This window comes from Perca flavescens, chromosome 3 (genome assembly GCF_004354835.1).
Source record: "Perca flavescens isolate YP-PL-M2 chromosome 3, PFLA_1.0, whole genome shotgun sequence".
NCBI lineage: Eukaryota > Metazoa > Chordata > Actinopteri > Perciformes > Percidae > Perca > Perca flavescens.
In genome coordinates, this window is record NC_041333.1 from 20240842 (window position 1) to 20261196 (window position 20355).

The window sequence follows — 20355 nt, forward strand, 5'->3', positions numbered from 1 at the left end:
GTTCCCACAATGTTGACAAGGAATTGAGAGTGAAGACATGGTTTGGAGTTAAGGTTAGAATTGTGACTATCAAGTTAGGGTAAGGGGTGTAGTAAGATATAGTGTATAGTGCTTATTGTTATTGCTATGGTAAGTACCTGAGTAATGAAAGGAAATGAAAGTCATTACAATTTCCCCACAAGTGTAGCAATACAAGTTTGAGTGTTACAGCAAGTGTTTGCAGGCTGATGGGTACTCCATCAAAGTCCCAACAAGAATTTATAACACATAAATGTCGGCATTGATTTCTGGAACATTTTTTCCCTTTTTCATGACAGCTTTTTTACTCACTGCTTTTGTGCATATGTGTGTGTGTGTGTGTGTGTGTGTGTGTGTGTGTGTGTGTGTGTGAACATCTGTCTAAGCGTTCCGCAAGCTGTCTTGACTAAACTATACAACATTAAACTTGTACCAACCTGTTTAAGTGCACGCTCCATATCTATTCCTTGGTTCCAGGGAGCAGCTGGATTGGCCAAGCAGTCACCAGCGTTGCCACGGCGACTGATATCAATTTTCTGACGGCGAAGGCTGCGAAAGGCCTCGGCCATCACAAGGACTCCATCATATGTTAGAGCTGAGGTATACTGAAGAATGGAGGAAAACAGGGACAAAGAAGAGACCGAATAAGGAAAAGAAATGTTATAAGTTTTTAAACTTTTTTAGACAGGCAAATAAAACTTCTTCTTTGTCAGTACACAGTATAACAGAGATTAGTCCCGTCATACAATTAATTCTCAGGTAATGCAAACATTTGAAATGAGCGAGAGAGAGGCATTAAAACGTCTCCTGTGAAAATTTAAAGCTCCATTGTGTCATTTTTGCTAAGTTGATTCTTAGCAAAAACCCCTTTGTTCTTTCACAATATGTGCTCATTCATGTGTAACTACTTCCACCAACTAATCAAAGTATTCTCGAATGACGGCTGCCATGTTGCGCAATACATTAGCCAAAGAGGGACATACCTCTGCCTTTTGCGCTTTTAAACTCAGTGGCACCGTGACGAATGCCAGGGAAGGAGGGGGAGAAGATAATGGAGTCGCCAAGGAAGTTAAAAAAAGAATTAAAATGACAACGCAACAGGGAAAGCAACAAGACCAAAGTTAATATTGGAGTGGCTTTTCCAAGATGTAAAGAGCTCATAAGGAGCAATGATTTTAAAAAGGGATGCTGAAGTTGCCTGCTTTCTTCTCGACAGGTAATTCTGCCTATTTGTGTAAATTCAAAGTTTTATAGTTGCTTGGCTAACCATAGCATGGTTGTGCATAACGCTAGAACAACATCTAAGGATAATTTTCCTTGCGTCAATGATGAAAAAAGGATTGTCTACCTTGTAACATAAATGTAATCATACTGTATATGTCGTGATTTCCCTGGCAGACAACTCACGTCATGTGCAGTTCTAACACAGACTAGCTACAGCTAGAACAGCTGCGTGTAAACGACGGAGATACTAAGAGCTAATTTCGGTTTCATTGACATTGTTCATACTGTTCAGAGAAATATATTAAAAACACAAACCTCCGTTGCTTCTCTCCTACACTGTAAACATTGCCTTACATTATTAATCTCGTACAGTATACAGACTATCGATAGCTCTGATACTTTACTAACATTAGCTTGCATATATTTGGGAACCTGATAGCTGGTTAATTTAATTTCATTGCTAGATGGGAGAAATTCTTACACAATGTAGCTTTAAGGAGACCCTGTGTGGAAACCGACACTGACTTTACTAAATTTACTAAAATAAATATTTCCAAAACAGTATTCTAGTCCAGTCATTTCAATGTTGGAAATCCAAATTCATTTGAAAGCAAAATCATGTCACATCATGTGTTTGGTGCTCAGTAGCATTAAAACAAAACATTCATATTGTCTTTTTCTCTTTTCTACACAGCACACATTGTCTGTGATTTACAAAGCCAAAGTAGAATATGCTAGTGTTGCAGGGCTGTGCCTAAAATGGGAACCAATTTGATCTCAGGTAACAGCTGTATTATTGCATCAGACCTGAGTACATTTGAACTCCATATGAACTATCCTCACCAGTATGTAAATATGCCGACCTGTGCCTCAATCTATCTCACCGCTCTGACTTTTATTTGACTTCCACAGTTAACATCGGTGAACATCAATCAACATCACTGTAAATGTAACGTCACCGTAAATGTGCCAGTTTTAGACAAGCTTATAGTTTTCAAATACAATCACTGGGCCATTAAAATGACATTAAAACGTATTTAAATCCATGACTTAAATCCACTTAGTTAGGGAATTCCCTATGATGGTGAAATGTGAATTCCCAAGATTTAGTAGTAATGTAGTATCATTCTAAAATAGAATGTGGCACTTCAGAAGAGAGTTAAAAATTACATGTTTTAAGGGACCTTTGAAATGTGACAGTAAGTATGAGAAAGGGTAAGAAATGACCAGTATCTGTTCTCAAATGAAACTCTTAAAAGTAGTGGTGATCTTGACAGATTGTCTGACAAATTCATCATAGGTAACACAGCGCAGTGGGGAACAACACCACAACTCTCAGCAGAAACAAATCCGCCCAGCCCACACACAGACACACAGACAGAGGCAGTCAAACACACAGCAGGCTGCCTTCACATGAAAGGAAACAAATGAAAACGGAAGGGAAGAGGGAAGTCGACTGAAAGACTGCCGATGCTCTCTACGCCTCTGCGGGTAGGTTTCTCTCTTACTAACATCCCTTGCTTTGCATCCTACAAGGTGCGTTTTGGAAGGCTGCACAACCATGTCATCCTCCTTTCATCCCTCCCCTTTGAAACTAAAGAAGCCTTTAGGCGTGCGACTGACATATGACGGCTATAGCATCTAAATCAAGGAGAAAATAACAAAACTGAGCCAACTAGCATACTGTTTTCTGTTTCTGTCACAGGAAGGACAGAGACACCTATGGGACACATAGAAAACAGTATGGGCTTTTTCTTTTAAACACCCAATTCGGTTCAGTTAAAATCTCAAAATTTCAGCTAAAATCCACCAACTCAAAACGGAGAAAATTGTGTAAACAACCATTCTCAAAAGGATAAAGTTTAATTTGAAAAGTTTACTCTACCATTCAATACCAGACCAAAGACCAGTTTTATAAATGATGTATGCAAGAAAGCATGTGCCACTTTTCACACAGAAGCTAATATTCATAAAAAAAATGTATGCAGTGCATTAAAATATATATAGCTGCTTTCATGCTTTACACCATGTGTATGAAGACTTTTATGAAAGAAATGACCTGAGTGAGATAAAGTGATGTTGCAAGCATAAGAAGTTGTAGTCTTCATTAATTCATTCATGTATTCATGTACTTTGGACTCGTAAAGTAATATTGGAATATTGATTATGCAAATCAGATAACAGTTGTGTAATAAATCATCAAGCCCTTATGACTCACAACATCAGCATAATGAACAAAAGTAAATGTGGCACCAATAAAGGATGATGCCAGTGTCAAGCTAAGCACACGTCTGATTTGTGCCCAAAGGTTGAACATGTAAAAACAAAATGTATGGACAACAGCGTGAGTGGCCATTCGCCTCATGCATGTGTGTAGCTAAAGAGGAAATATATACGCAACAATTTATAAATTCAGTGCAAAAACTGTGTACATGTGTCTGCTTTTTAATGCTTTTAAATAATCTCACCATAGACTGAGCGTCAGGTAGCATAATATAGCAGAGGCTGGGTTAATCACACACTGAATAACACAAAGCTCTTTCATTCATTTTTGTTGTCAAATGAGATGAGAAATTGAAATGAAAAATTAAGACAGTAGCTTTAAAACCATTTGGAAACGCATATTTAATTTATCAAATGAGCTTTGCACTGGTGTCTGGTGACAAATATTGAAAAAGGCAGCCCCATTATCTGTTAAATATGCTTACACAGATGTTGTGAACCTATTCATATTCTGACCATGCAACTAGGTGAAACGTGTGATTAGCTCCAAAAAGGCTATAACTTGGAGAAGATACTGTATGAGTGATCATAAGCACTGTGGCAGAATTTTGATGAAGTTAATATATTTCTTTGCCAGGTCACTGGTCATTGTCATCACTCTTCAACAAAATCTCTAGGCACACGAGAGCTCATTTCAAGGCATAGCAGCTGAGAATGACTGGGTTAAGAGATTTTGATTGATGGCTAAAAGCAGCCAGCTCAAAATCCAGTCTCCAGTGTGAAAGCGACATGTCCCCATAGTGCTTTTCACACCACACATTATTAGACCGGAGTTCTACTTGGCCTTAGGCTACGAGTTGGCCCAAGGCTAACTGAGCTCAGTTTTTTCACAGCACCAATAAGCCTAGAGCAATTTGGAAGCATATGTTGTCACTAGAGATATCTGGTTTTGTGTAATTGTGTTAAATCACCAAAATCATGTTTCCTTGTTTGCAAAAGGCATTGGTAAAACATAATTTTAGAAAGAGGGAATAGAACCTTTTAAGTGCACTTAATCAAATATGTTCACAAAGTTCTGAAAGTTGAAAGCACTTGCAGTTGTGTTTACCCTGGTTTTGCATTTTTAAGCATGTTCACTGTGTCTATCTTTCACACACACACACACACATGCATAATAAGTTTACCTCCATTAAACACACCAACTGTCGTGTCAACGGATCAATTAATGCAGCTGCCATCAACTAATGAAAATTCATCAGGTCAATCTAAGAATTATGATAAGCCAATTAACACAGGTCCTAGGGTGAAAAATGACATTCCAATAATAAAAGAATATGACCATCAATATAAAGTTGCAGCTCTGAGCGTGCGTGTCCTCAGAAAGTGACTGCATGTGAGTGTGAGCCAAAGAGGAAAGGACAGATAGCTGCAGGATGATGTATTTAGGGTAGGTGGACATATTTCCAGTTAATATATGCACAAATCAGATGCAATTGGCTGCAGGTCAAAACCCGGTCAATAGAGGTGTGCTGAGGGAGGAGAGAGGGACAAAGACAGAGACAGAAAGGAAGGGGGAGTGGGAGAGACTAAATGAAGGGAACACTAATGTGACAGTGGAATGGACACTGGTAGTAAGAGGAAAAAAACACATTGAGTATGGTGAATGGAAAGAGGAAAAGGGATATACAATAAGAGTGACAATGACACACATATACAAGGGATGCAATTGTGCAGTTGGATACGGAACTGGAAACAAGGGGAAGGAAAAAGAAAGAGGTAAAAGGTGACTGAGATATCATGAAGGAATATCATGCAGGACAGACGTGAAAGGGAAGTCTGAAGCATGCTTCACGTTGTTAACCTTAACACTAAATCACAGAATCATAGAGGAATGTATGTATGTCAATCATAGGAGGATCACCCAATTCACCTTTCCCACATCCTGAGGTCACACTCCGATTGGCTAAGAAGCTGTACCATATCCCCGTGTGATGTGCATAAGGAAGCTGTACATTTGGCTTCTGTAGGGAATTTAAGGTACGAAGAATATTTGCAAACCAATGCCACCACCCCTAAAGGTGGTGGCAAAAGAACTTTTGTTTAATTTGTAAGAGTAGAGTATAGTTCTGCATTTTTGTTTCCTGTATAAAGTAGCCGAGGTACAATAAGGGCTGCTATAGGGAAAGACATTTCCATAACAAAACCCGCTATTGCACATATTTCAACTTACATTTGTTAGGGTAGTGGCAACTCTTTCCAATTCTTATATTTAAGGATGGGACAGCATATTTGTATCACCTTGGGTGGGGTTTCAGATCCAGGGTACTCTCTCTGATCCAGTTTGTTCCAGCGCTGCATCAGTTTAATAATGATGGGCTTGCTGAAGTCCACCAGCTGGAAACCAGTCACATTGGCCCCGCCATGCATGAACCTCTCCAGAGATATATCCTTAAATCCCTAAGAGAAAGATGGAAAGAAAAGGTGAAATGAGGGATGATGCAAGCACTGAAAGAACAGAGTGGAAGTGGAATACAAAACCCTCCGACACAGTGTGTGGAACTTCTCCTGACGAATCATACTCCACATACTCCTTATCTGATTATTTCTACCCCTACACAATATGGAGTGGCTACCAGAGCTTAGTGACACTTCATAGTGAAGTGGTCGTGGAGAGGGTTCCATTTGGGAGAGGTAAAGAGGAAAGACATGTGAGGGTTATCCTGGGTTGATGGATGCTAATTGCTAAATGTCTATCTAGCTTGACCTGAGCTCACTGGCCCCCTTTGCACCGTCCCAGAGAGAACTGCTGTGGAAAAGATTTTAGGGATTAAGGTTGAAGCAATACTTCATATACTGACATGAGTTCTGGCAGCTACCTGCAGCTCTGACTTTGTTAAGGAGGACAAATGTATTAATTCTGAAGTAAAATGGCACCTTGGTGGGAATATTAAAAGATCAAAGTGTAACTGGCAAACATGGCTTGCTTTTTCTGCTAATAAACAGCAAAAGAACAACTTTGGGACAAGCTGAATGTCAAAATAGGGGTAAGTAAAACATGTCTCATAATGTTGGCTTAAAAGACAGATTGTGTGTCATGGCTGATTCTAATAATTTAAGAAATTATCTTAATAACTTTGTGTGTCTTTTTACCAAATAATCTATTTAGTCTTGTTTCTTTGAAATATTAAAAAATAATGACTGTCATGTGTGCTATTAAAACAAGACATCACACAAACATTCTACTAAACATGTCGCAAAATAACAGCCAACGGCAAGCAATGCCATTAAGACTTCTTACCAGGTTTGCTATGATGTAATGGTAACCCTTTACATGTTTCCCCACGCTGACAGCCTAGAAAGGAAAACATAGAGAGAGAGAGAGAGAGAGAGACAGAGAATACATCATTTATTTGCTATATATTGGCAATGCATGTAGTGTGTCAAAACAGGGGTCATGTAGAATTCTCAATTCCCGTATGAATCATTGAATTAACTGGCAAGAGATGTTCCAGTTGGTTTAATTTAGTTTTAGGGAGCAGGGCAGGGGTGTAAAAACACAAATAAAGGGGACTCCCTCCCATCTGTGGCTGTGGTTATATTCTTGTACTGATTAAAAGCATGATGAGCCTGTGAGGACTTCACTTGTGCTCTGTGCCATGCTGCTCAGAGTCTGCATCCATTTGAAACATTTAAAGAGCTTCAGAATGTGTTTTCTAGGTTAGGGCTGTGTTAACCTATCTAGTCCAATTTCATTTAAAAATCCCTGCAACCTGTAAATATAGGTGCCAAGATCCAACAGTCTGCACAAGAGGCAACCCTTTCTTACAAAGGAAATGTAATTTCAGAAGACAGACAACACATGCATATTAAAAAAATGTTTTTGACTACATTTTTAGCAGATATATTACGTTTTTCAGCTTTCCCTACAACATCAACTTATTGCAAGTAAAGCCTGATTAAGATGTGGTTAAATTCAGGCAACTAAAACCACAAAATCCAGTCTACGATGTTCTTTTCACTTCACGTATAGTCAATGCATGTTGCCAGTGAACAGATATGACTATTTATTGTCTGTGTGGTGTATTTGTGTGAGATTGAAGGGCTGACGGTTTGGCACAGTAGTGTCAAAAGTGTAATTCTGCACAAAATTGAAATCTGTAATGTTTTCTGTCATCTGTTGTTATATGTGTACAGTGGGATGGAGTAAAATATGGCGCATTGTGAGATTTTTGACAAAGGAGGGGAAGCATCTTTTTTCTAACATGGTGCCTAACTTAATTACTAAATTGCTCACTTTTTTTGTATCTCTCTCATCCACATTATCAACAGCTATGCACACGCACGCACACGCACACACACACACACACACACACACACACACACACACACACACACAGCTGGCAGGAGCAGTCAAACAGAGCAGTCTCTGTCTCAGAGCAGGGGTGCTTGCCAATGCCAGCACCGCAGAGCCCACTTTGTCGGCAGTGTGTGTTTGTGTCTGTATGCCTGTCTAAGTATACACTGGTGTGTGTCTCTGTCTTTCTATTCACTCACCACAAAAGCCAACTAAGAAACTGTGTGTCTGGCTATCTGTCTGGGATGCTGCTACTGTGTGTGTGTGTGTGTGTGTGTGTGTGTGTGTGTGTGTGTGTGTGTGTGTGTGTGTGTGTGTGTTGTGTGTGTGTAGCTGTATGAGCATGTGTATTATGCGCTGTATGTATATTTACAGATAAGCATGCGTGTGTGTGGGTTATGTATTTGTGCATGAGCACGAGTGCTTAGCTGTGTGTATGTCACTGAATTTGTCAGATGTGCAGACACAGGATCAGATTTGATGACAGGTGGCAGAATCAATGAGATGTTACACTGAAACCTGAGTCAAAGGTCACACACACAGACAGACTCAGACACACACACATCTGCGCCACCTGTCAGAGCTAAACCATCAAGCAAGACAGATAATCTAATAAACTTGGACAAGCATAAGGTGTCAGAGTGTGTGCCTTCACATACTGTATGTTTTCCTGTGTGTATGTGTGTGTTTGTGTGTGTGTAGAGTGGACAGTATGGTGTGTTTACTGCAATCATACACTGATGTAGCTGTTGGGGGAAGTCACATTTTTCACTCCACATTATGAACTCCAGGGGAAAAAAATCAAATCTTGTTTTCTCTCCAGATGTCAGAAAGCATAAGGAGTGTTGTTGTAACTAGCTGAGTGAAAGAGACAGCAGGCAGACAGACACCAGTAATACAGTGGGGGAAAAACAATGGGATACTATCGGCAATATAACACTTTTATTTGAATTGTTAAAAAGGTTCTGGTTTTAATCACTTTACAAAAAAAAGCTTACTCTGTGCTATGTTGCTTGTGGTTTTAGGTGGTAATAGTGTGTAATTGTGGTGTGTTTGTACCTCATAATTAAGTGGTAAGTGCTGTTAAGTTCAGGTCAGTGATGTAATCTCTGCCCCGTCTGTAGTAATCTCAATGATAATAACAGTGCCACAATAAAACCTAAAGCAGTATCTCATGATCTAAAATGCTGCAGGGTCCTTCAGGTTCCAGATCAGTGTCAAATATCATTCTGTGCCTGTAGTAAGCTCAGTAGTTAGTTAAGTATTACTTAATTAGTTGTTTTTTCATTTTTTTCCCCATTCTACCAATTAGGCTGTATACAATAAATTGTGAGCATAAATAATATAATTTCTGCTAAAAAACATTTCTGCTATTATTTCTAAATATGGTGAGGTTGGGTTACATGCCACAATTATTCTCTGATTACTACTCTTGTTGTGTAAAATTGTGTAAAGCAGCTTTATTGTTGCGAGTGCAAAGAAACTTTGGTTAGCAGTATAATATAATATATAATAATATAACCTGTTCGAGGATGCTCTGCAGTCTCTCAGGCTCCAGGTCAATTACATATTTTCTCTCCTGACGTCGGTCCAGGTCCTCTAACAGTCGGCGGTATGCTGCCTCATTGAAGCTCTCCACACAGATAGCACTCACCTGGGTTAACATACATACAAGAAATGTGCATAAGTATACAGACACAAACAGCATGTAGGTATAAGGTCATGCATACAAACCACAAGCAAGTTAACAAATTGTGTTTGAAAGATTAACAACAAAAACAATAGTGTAATTACGCGCATGCACTGTATGTACAGTATGCTTCATGAGATCCTGAATGTGTATTGCTGGCCGGTTTCCAGAAATGTGTGTATTTGTGTGTGTCCTGACCTGCCATCCGTTCTGCCCCGCTCTCTCCATAATTGCCTGCAGTATTGCATAACCTAGACAACAGGGAGTAAGGGAAGGAAAAGGAAGAAAGACAGAATTAAAGCTGTACTGGGTTAGGGCTGGGTACCAAATTCGATACTTTTTAGGCACCGACCGAATTGCCTCCTTAGTATCAAGTAACAAAAATGTCTCGTCATTCAAGCAAATCATCATTGCCAGTGAGCCAATAAGCATGTAGCATGCTTCTACCAAGATCTAATAATGCTGATGATTGGCTGTCTAATATTACACGTTGTAGAGACACGCAGGCAAAACTCTATGTTACGCACAGAGATTGGGCTCACGTAGTAGGAGCTGAAAAATAGATGAAAATGTTTGCGCCGTAATGTGTAATGTTGTAATTTATTTTTGATAAAATTGATTTAATAAAATTGGTATCAAAAAAAGAATCGTTCAGGTACCGGTATCAAAGTCAAGCTATTAGTATTGGTATTGGTACCAGTATTGAACATTTTTTAACAATACCCAGCCCTATACTAGGTAGAAGCTGTACTTGGGACGTGGAGTAATATATTTTGCAAAGTATTTTATACTTTCCAGCATAATAATCAGTTTTACCAAAGAAACACTCTAATGTCTTGTCTTGTATAGCGCTTAGCACTTAACAGCAACAGTCTTCTCTTGAATGTCACATTATCAACCAGCCCAGAAAGCTTATCAGGACAAAGAGTTATGTGCCAAAACAATAGAGACATTTCATTAAAACTACTCATTTCTTATTCAGTGGTGAACTTTGATTCAAATGCAACTCATCTGAGAACACGCTGCCAAATCAGTTAATCAATTTTATAGCCTGGAAAAAAAACATCAGAAAGGAAAGTTCTTTTTCTACACAATGATGGAGTGCAGGTTTGAATAGGTTGAATATGCCTCTTGGCGTGATATTAGATGAGTTTCAAAGTTAATATGATCCCATGAGCAGCAGGTGGCAACACAAGCGATAATAAATTAAGGTATATTACATTAAACAGCTGTCTAGATTGGTCATAACAAGTGGAAAAATAACAATAATGAGAGACAACTCAATATCACAATAATAATCCTTTACAATATTGGCACACAGCCACTGCATTTTTTATCATAATGATCGTTGTAATCTCTATCAAACCTCCAAATATGTTGTTAACTGTGCTCTGAGCTAAAATGTTTATTGTGGGAAATAAAATGAAAATATCTCAAAATTCACTCAAAGTCAAATTTGTGCACACAATGGTAATTACAGACCCACACAGCACTTATTTGCAGGACACAGTGACATGACGCAACAACACAAAAGGACACACACACACACACACTCACTGCAGTGCAACAGTGCCAACTGTTACCCGTTTCTTTTCTAATTTTATGGAGGCAGCTATTTACTGCTTGAGATGAAAAAGAAAAAGCACATCTGAAGCCTCAGTAATCACGGGGTGGTTGTGTGTGTGTGTGTGTGTGTGTGTGTGGAGTCTAGTGTGTGATTGTGCTTTCACACTTGTTTATGTTGTTTCCCATTGGATTTATATTCATCTAATGCATGCACAGATGTATACAGATTCATCTACTCTGTGTGTGAGATTTCAGTTTGTGTGTGTGTGTGTGTGTGTGTGTGTGTATGCATGTGTCAGTAGGCTGTCTTTGGAGCAGAGCAAAGCAGGGAGCATAAAACAGATCACAGTGTTACTGCCCATTTTCCAGCACATTACCAGCAGCAGGGCCTGATGGGAGCCTATAATGAAGGGCCCTGCCTTGGCCAAGTCAAGGGTGAGCATAGCCCAAACTCTACGCATCCATCCTCCGCTCAATTTCTCCCTCCTTTCTCTCAATCCTCACTCCCTCTTCCTGTTATGTGCTACTGTGTATACTGTTTCTTCCCCTGTCACCTTGTTTATGTCCTCATCACTCTCACCTCTTTCCTTATTTTCTCTCTTTTTGGCTGCTTCACCAGCTTGACTCACCTTACCTGTCCCTCCTGCACCCCCTTGTCCCTCCTTGTTCTCCCTGTGCTCCTTCTGGGGTACTAAGCCAGACAACCTGGACCAGAGGGAGGCTGGCAGAGAGAGACACGCACACACACACACACACACACACACACACACACACACACACACACACACACACACACACACACACACACACACACACACACACACACACACACATATACACATATTCTGCAGCTCACTGATTCCCTAACACACCACTATACCATGGTCTGGGGACTCTGAGTCATGTTTGACCTGTGTTTCTCTCCCTGTGGCAGGGACTTAGTCTGTGTGTGTGTGTGTGTGTGTGTGTGTGTGTGAGTGAGACAGAGATAACGTGCTAAGCATTCTCCTGACAGTGGTTAGGGGTCGAGGGCGTCAGCTGTGCCTGCTCAAAGGCTTGAAGGCAGGTGAATACTGCAAGAGCTGAGGCCAAAATTTCTGTCTGAAAAGTGCCAAATTACACCCTTGTTTCTGCAGCTGTATCCTTTCATCGGGAAAGTATGACACAGCATGAATTTTGTTCTCAGTGTGCCATTCCAAACTAACCCTAAATTAATGGGTTTAATTTTTATTAACGGATAATTCTTCATGCAAAAAAAGTATTTGAAACCAGACTAATTTGGAAATCTGTTTTAATCTTCCATAACTGACTAATGTGAATGTGACATTGTTCCGTTTTTTCATTAAGTTAAAGTTAAGTTTTTCTTTCTTTTTAAAACTTTTATTTTCAAACAGGAAACAAACCCATCTTTTGGGTAAAAGACCTGTGTTTGTTTTACCCTTCAACCACCCTAACCGGCACCCTTACGCAGAATTTGCTTACGTTGCTCACGTCATAATTCCTACAGCCACTAAAAAGAGCCTCTATAAACTTAATGAGACGAAACTGCTGCTTGAACAAACTACTTTTTTGGGCGCCTTTTGGGGGAGGACAGTCTTGCTCATCTTGCCTTATTTTAACTTAGATTATGATAGGAACAATCATCTTCAATGTCAAGGCAATTATACTGAGTGAATCGTTGATTTCCCTGGATGTTTATACCTGTCCATATGGAAACCCATTTGAAAACCCTACACAAAATCAAATATTTGTAGGTAAAAATAAGTTTATGGTTATCAAATTGTGTGACCTTTTTAACTTCGGAACACCAACTCTATTTGCCATTGTGCATTCACCTCTGTCTGTGTCGTAGAGGAAGACAAATCGGCTCCAGTCGTAGTGGTCCAACAGTGACAACAAAGCCCCTCTGATGGACGGCCGGAGCTGCAGGGTGAACTGGCCTTCTCCTTCGGTGGGGAAGCTGGGCGTCACTAGGCTGATGTGCAGGGCCCCACAGAACGACGTCAGAGTGTTCACCGAGCGCTTGTCGTAAAGGCCAAAGATGGCGAAGACCCCCCTCGAATACTGAGAACAGACTGATGTGAGGGGGGAAGCGAAGAGGAGGGAGGAAGGAGTTTTGGAGACGGATCCAGATGGAAGAAGGAAAAAAAAAAAAGTGGAGAAAAATTAGGAAACACAAACACACAAACACACACACACACACACATACAGAGTATACTCAGTGACACTGTTTCTGATTGCTTTGTAAATGGACAGAGTAGAAAAAGAGCAAACAAGAAGATGGAACGGAGAAAGACACATTCAATTCATACTTTGGAATCTGGATAAACATCTCAACCATTGTTGGTAGATTTTTTTGGGGGGAGGGGCATTTTTAGGCCTTTAATGACAAAACAGCTGAAGAAATAAAAGGGGAGAGAAAGAGGGGGAATGACATGCAGCAAAGCCCGGGCCCTCTGCGTCGAGGAGTAAACCTCTATATATGGGTGCCTGCTCTACCAACTGAGCTATCCGGGCGCCCCATCTCAACCATTTTAATGAGCGACAGCTTCAGCCTGTGTCAGCCATACCTTCTCACTCCTAATTTGACCGACAAACAAAAGCTGATGAAAGAGTGATGCGAGCATCCATAAATGTGACTGGTTTACAAAAAAAAAAAACAGCACAAAATCATTCCCACCAGCCAAAAACTGGCATGGCTGCTTATACAATTGTTAAGGAAATTACAGTCAAATAATCCCACCTGCTTAGAGTTTAACATCCTTAAGATCCATCCACGCACGCACGCACATACACGCAGATACAAAACCCTTGACCGAGCCATGAGCTCACTTCAAATATGAAGTCATTTTCCACTACAACACTGCAGCTCAGTCTTCAAACACCCTGAAGCTTTGATCCGTGACAGAGAGGAGAGTGAAAGCACTGACGTCCTCCGCTATCTCGCTTTCAGAATAATCTCTCCTCTGCTTTGGTTTGTCGTTCATCAGTGCAGCTCGACCAAAACTGTTTGAACACACACACACACACACACACACACACACACACACACACACACACACACACACACACACACACACACACACACACACACACACACACACACACACACACACACACACAGAAAAAGCTTTTGGGTGTGTGAGTTGGAGAGTCCTGCATATTCTGGCCAATCAACCGAAAGGATTCAGTGACTGAAGTGACTAAAAGTGTGTGCCAACTCATTTTTTTCTTTTTTCACTTTACTGTTTCTTTTTCTTTCATCCTTTTCTTTCACTTCCTCCTTTCTCTCTTTAGCCCCATTCATCCTTTCAGATAGATTCCTTCAGGCAGGCATGTTTTGAGCCTGAGATCTATCCTGGGTCATAATTCACTCTTCACCCTGTAATACGTCACACTGGAGTAAACCGTAAGACAGGGAGATTGCAGACTGCAGTTTGGCAACAGTCGGTCATCCCTTTGTAACCTTTCCTCCCTCTTTTGATATCCTTGTGCATTACTTCATCTCATACCTTTTCACCTTTATTCTGTTTTCAAGGCGGACACTGCATCCATCCTGCCCCTCACAGCTTCCACCATCTACTTTCCTTGGTCTGCTCTCCTCTCTTTCTCTATGCCTGCCACCTCTTTCTATTCCTCCCTCTCTCCCTACTCCTGGGACTCAGAGTAATTCCATTATCAGCTATAAGCCTCAGTGGGGGTAAATACTGAGGGGGATGCAGCTTTGACGGTTCGGCTTGTGGCAATTAAACAAAGCTGAGGCCCTGCACCCAGGAGGTGATAAGGCAGGGATTTAGTCTCCGATTATGACAGGAGCTAAATGTCTTCAATTCAGGGAACTAGCATACTACGTACGTAGCATGCGTCATTCAGCAGGAGCTGAGTCATAGTGCCCTCAAAGTCAACAAACTTTGTGCCTTCCAAGATGATTCTTTTGGCATTTTCAGGTTTTATGTGATACTTCAGAGCACATAGCAACAGGAGATATGGTGGTATGAGACTCTGTGTGTGTGTGTGATAAACTATGACAGGTGCTATATTTGACAGTTTAGTACCTGGGATGCACAATGATGTTTACACTAAATCATTGAAGTTGACATCATAATTAAGATAGGAGCAAACATTCATCTAAATAAATAAAAAAACAACAACAGTGAAAATACAGCGAAATAACAAGGACTGAAGCAAACAGCGAGAGACAGTTTGGTAAAAGATGTTTGCGTACATTCAGATTGAAACATGCAGGGAAAATTAAACTTGCAGTTCATTCATAATGGTAGCTTACTGATAGAAAAATGGCTTTTGGCAGAAAGAAATGATGACCTTACAATGTCTAAGGATAAAAGAGAATCAACATCCAGTTGAATTTCTTTGGCAGCAGTGTCATGGTAAATGCCATTCCCTTGCTTTTAAATGAATTTGAGTTTTTGGGATCAGCTGTTTTTTGGAACAGAACAAAAATAGAAAAAGCAGCAGAACAAAAACAAAAAGCATTGCACATGTGAAGTGACATACTGGGTAAAAGTTTGCTCCCAAGCCAACTGATGAATTTCTTTTGAATCTTGACTGAAACTACTGGCCTAGATGCAATTTGTGACATCCGTCTGCATACTTTCTTTTTCACCCACCTCCTAGGTCTCCATCAAAACTTAAGGAAATATTGATAGCCTTAATCCCTAACCATTCTATTTTTAAACAATACCAAGACATCTGCAACCATACACACACAGAGGCCCAGAGCTCATTCTTCATTCATCCTCTCTCTCTCTGTATTTCTCTCCTATCATTCACCTCCTCACTCACTTATACCCTTATTTTCTATCTATGCCATCTGATGCTGGCTTTGCCTTTTTGACTCTTTCAAACTTTTTTCTGCCATGTTCCCCTTTCTCATGTACGCCTCCATGGGCTTGTCTCTGCAACCCCCTCCTCTACCACCACTACCCCGCCGCAAGGCTCGAATGTGCCCGACAGTGGCGTCATTGTAATAAAATATGTGCTAAGCTTGCTTCATAAAGCTGTAATAAGAGGAGGGGACCAGTGGCAGGGTGCATCATGACCACAGTAAAAGCATAGGACACAATAGGTCTCCCGGGACTTCCTCTACCTCTCCTTTCCTCCCCCTCGCTTCTTCTCTCAGCATCTCCATATGTTTGTGTCAAACAGCACTCTTTTCCTGTGCAGACCTCTCCATAAATCCCTTTTAAAACGACCCTCATTTACCTGCATTACTCTATACAGTATATCAAGCCATATTAGCCTTGCATCCTCCTTTGCAGCCAGCTATCCCTGCCTCTCTAGGATTCATTTCATTTGTGTGTCTGTGCGTTTAGAAAGACCTCTCAATCATGTGCCCACTACTAAACAGTAAAAACAACACTAAACAGACAAATATCATAGCTCTCTTTGCTTCTCTGGTATTGTTTCCCATGTGTCTCCCATATTTCTCTCCTCCCTGCCTCTTTCTTCCCCTCTCTATACATAGTGCTCTTGTCTCTAGACCAGCCGCTTATTTCTATTTCACATGACAGCAACAACAGTATGCTCACAGATAAATCGGCTACTGATTTAACTGTCACTGCACTACAGCACACAACAGAACAAGCACACACACAGATACCGACACACAAAGTTAACTATACACATTTTTAACACACAAAAACATAGAGCCCCATCATCCAACAAACAACTTTCAGACTTTTGGTCCTGAAGCTCCAGTTGCTTCTTACCCATTAGTCTTAATAACCCTCTCGCTGCAGAGACATTGCAGAGACATTCTCCAGACAGCCACAGTAACACCGTAAAAATACAGTGAGCTCTCATTACCTGCAGGTAAAGGCTAAGACAAAACAACTCCTAAGTAAATAAGGAATACAAACTAGTTTAAAAGCCAGCCAGGGGCTACCTACAGTGCAGCACAGAGATACCTAGTGAGTGAAGAAAGGTGCCAATAATAAGATTTTATGAGCATATAATTAACTACCGTACCTTACACTGACATTTCACCTTTAAAACATTTACAGTAGTAGGCCTAACCTCTAGGAAACTAGGCTCCTGATTCTTTTGTGTTTCAGCATTGCATGGGTTTACTTTTCAGATTTATTTTTACAGATAAAAGCAAAGAGTGGATAATTGATTGCAAGATTAGATAATTTGGCTGAAACAAATTAAATATGTCCTTAATGAGCATTTTTACTGACATGAATGTATGTATGAATATTTTGCCACTTGCCAGATACGTTAATTAACAACATTATGCTGATAAAAATCCAGGCAGCATTACGTTTCCTCCCAAACGTATTTGCTGCTGCAAATTAGTGGTACACTATATAAACAGAACTTTTAGGAGACAGGGTTGCACCATCACAGAGTTAGAGGTACAGATACAGAGATAAAGAGCAAAGTCTAGGCTTGTTTAAAGTGAATAATTATGGTAGGATATCTTTCAGCCAGCTCTTACACACTTTATTTTCAATGCTATTTTAGTGTCAGTATCTTTCCAGAAAGTTTTGGGGACCATTTCTTTTAATTGAGCCACTGCCTCTCAAATGTCTTTCTGGACAGCATTCAATTGTTGAACATTCAATGAAGAAGAATGTGGATATCGCTGTGATTTAAATGACATACCTCTCACAAGGTGGATGGTACTTGCTTGCTGGGTAACACAGCCTATTTTTCTCTAGTGTTTGATAGCTGCTCTCAACTCTCCAGAGTGGCGTAAAGAGAGACAAATGATCAAGTCTGGAGGTCAGTAGTGAAGACAATAAAACAAAAATACTGGCTAATACATCATACATAAGTAGATCATAAAATTATTTCAAATGGCATTTATAATTTGGATGTTATCTTTGTTTTGTGCCAAAAAATCTGAACACTAGTTCAGAGTTTATCATTTCAAGCCCTATATAACATTATAATATTCATCTTTGTTGGGACTATGTAAGGTGAGGGGGCCCCTACAAGGAGTACCAGACAGACAACACTGTAGGAACACCAGAATGCCAACAGAATAGGGAGATACAGTAAAACAACAGATGCATAGTTCACAGCATGATATTAAAGCTTGCCTTACAGACTAAAAGAAGTGAGTGTTTAATCAGTAAACAACAGTAAAATTAAATTTATGGTAAAAAAAAAAGAAAGAAGTAGGGTGTGATCTAATAGGGTCGGGAAGCCCAACCTGTCCCATCATAAAACCTGCTATTGCAATTGAAAGGTTCTTTTAGAGCTTAACAATTCCAAATTTAGCTATACAATTAATTGTCTCAGAAATAATTGAGATTCATAAAATTGTCTCTTTCAGTCAAATTTTTAAATATTCATTTATATATTAGTCTTTTAAACAAATTTAAGTTTTGAATGAATTCCAGGATACACCTTTTGTTTTATATGACCCAGATAATGTAATAACACAAATAGACAGCCTCTGAAGTAAATAACACCTCTTTATTATCACTTAAAAAAGAAAAAGGTGAAGGGAGGTGATGGTTATTTAATCAGCGGGTTTGTCAGGCAGATTTCGGGCCAGAAACACAAGCATGTTTAATTTCTCTGGCTTGAGGCAGCTACAGCCCAGCATGTTTGGAGCTGCTATGGCAACAAGTGACAGCTGCTGCTAGCATAACTTTAGCTTAACAGTCCGACCAATAATTACTTATATAATTACAATTTAGCATATCTAAAAATAATTACCATTAACAGTCATACCCCTTAAGACCTTAACTGATGTCTGCAATTAATTGCGGTTAAACAAAGTAACCGCGATTATGTAAAATAATTGACAATTAAGACAATTATGTAATCATTGTTACAGGCTTTGGGTAGAGACAATGAAACACTACTTGTATACTGACAATGGCACCACAGCTCTGTTACATAGTAGCATTATAAAGATAAAACAAAGTCTGGAGATCAATAGTACCTGGCAGAGAGCACAGACACTGTATAGATTTCATATTTGTTCCTCTACACTACAACATAGATTATGACACAATGGAACAACTTCTTAAAAAAAAACACTGCCACCTCAGAGGTTAGAAAAGGAATTTTGTCATATGTAATGCTTTTATATTATTTTACATGGTGTTTCATAAAAAAAAAAGATTGTAGAGATAAAAACAGCCATACAAATGTCATAGTTACAATAAGAATCTATCTATACGAGCATTTTTTGTTTTTCAATACTGCTTTTCATTATTCTTGAAACTATCTTAACACATTCTCCTCATCCCAAATAAAGATGGACAGAATTTTTTCAGCCCGGACAACAACTCATCCATATCAAGCATCAATGCTATGATGACAAGCTCAAAGCCTGAGGATCAATATTCTTCAAGAGAGTTCCTCACTAAATTATAACGGACAAAAACTAGAAGGCATAGAGGAGAGCTTTTTGACTAACAGTTTTTAGACGAGAACACCAAACCAAGAGTTAGGAATGAACTCAGAAGACTTACATAGTTCTGTTTCCTTCATAGAGACATATGATAATTATTGTTGTGAGGACGCAGGGAATGTGGACCCAAACGCAGAGAGAGGCAGGCAGGCAAGCAAGAGATGGTGGGACTCAGGGATTTATTGAAACACAAAGCGGCAGTATAAAGACTGGAAAACTCACAAAAATAAACTGACGGGCAAAGCACAGGCAGGAGTAAACTGACGCAGGAACAGACACAAGGCACAGGGAAGCAACAAAAGGGCATGGCTACAAAACGATCTGACACAAGACAAAGGGATTCACAGAGTTTAAATACATGAGGTAACGAACGAATGAGGTACAGGTGATATGGCAGGTGAAACAGGGCGGGGCAGGACAATCAACAAAGGCGGGAAAACACAGGAAGTAAACTGGACAAAACAAGACAGAAAACCAGACTACCAAAATAAAACAGGAAACAGGAAAAACAGATGGAAAACATGACATCAACTAAACACAGAAACTTGACACAACACAGAACACAGTCAAGACAGGATAAACACAATAAGCAGGGAGATAACTAAACAGAAATCTACAAAACAGGATACAGACAACAGAAATGAACCAACAGGTAACAGAAATGGAACAAAATGCAAAGCAAAACACTGAAACCATAACAATTATAAACTTAATAGATATGTTCTAATTGCCTTTTGTCTGGTTTAATAAAATACATTTATTATATAAAAGATGTTCAGTTGTTGAGATGTTAATACTGACACCAGGCCTCAAGTGTGCTCATCTGCAGCATTATAAAGACAAGATAAAAGATAAAGCTTGACAATCAATAGTCTGGCAGTGGAG

At 39.7% G+C, this 20355-nt stretch overlaps 1 protein-coding gene across 2 annotated transcripts in view; it reads right to left on the reverse strand.

Moving 5' to 3' along the window:
* Window positions 1-20355, reverse strand: part of gria4a (glutamate receptor, ionotropic, AMPA 4a) — a 98019-nt gene that overhangs the window by 45407 nt on the left and 32257 nt on the right. For both annotated transcript variants that reach the window (XM_028572852.1, XM_028572851.1), the window contains exons 3-8: window positions 12911-13150; window positions 9708-9760; window positions 9342-9473; window positions 6764-6817; window positions 5764-5922; window positions 456-623 (exon numbers count right to left, since the gene is read on the reverse strand). In XM_028572852.1, the coding sequence (XP_028428653.1) occupies window positions 456-623; window positions 5764-5922; window positions 6764-6817; window positions 9342-9473; window positions 9708-9760; window positions 12911-13150 (806 nt within the window). The remainder of the gene's footprint in view (window positions 1-455; window positions 624-5763; window positions 5923-6763; window positions 6818-9341; window positions 9474-9707; window positions 9761-12910; window positions 13151-20355) is intronic.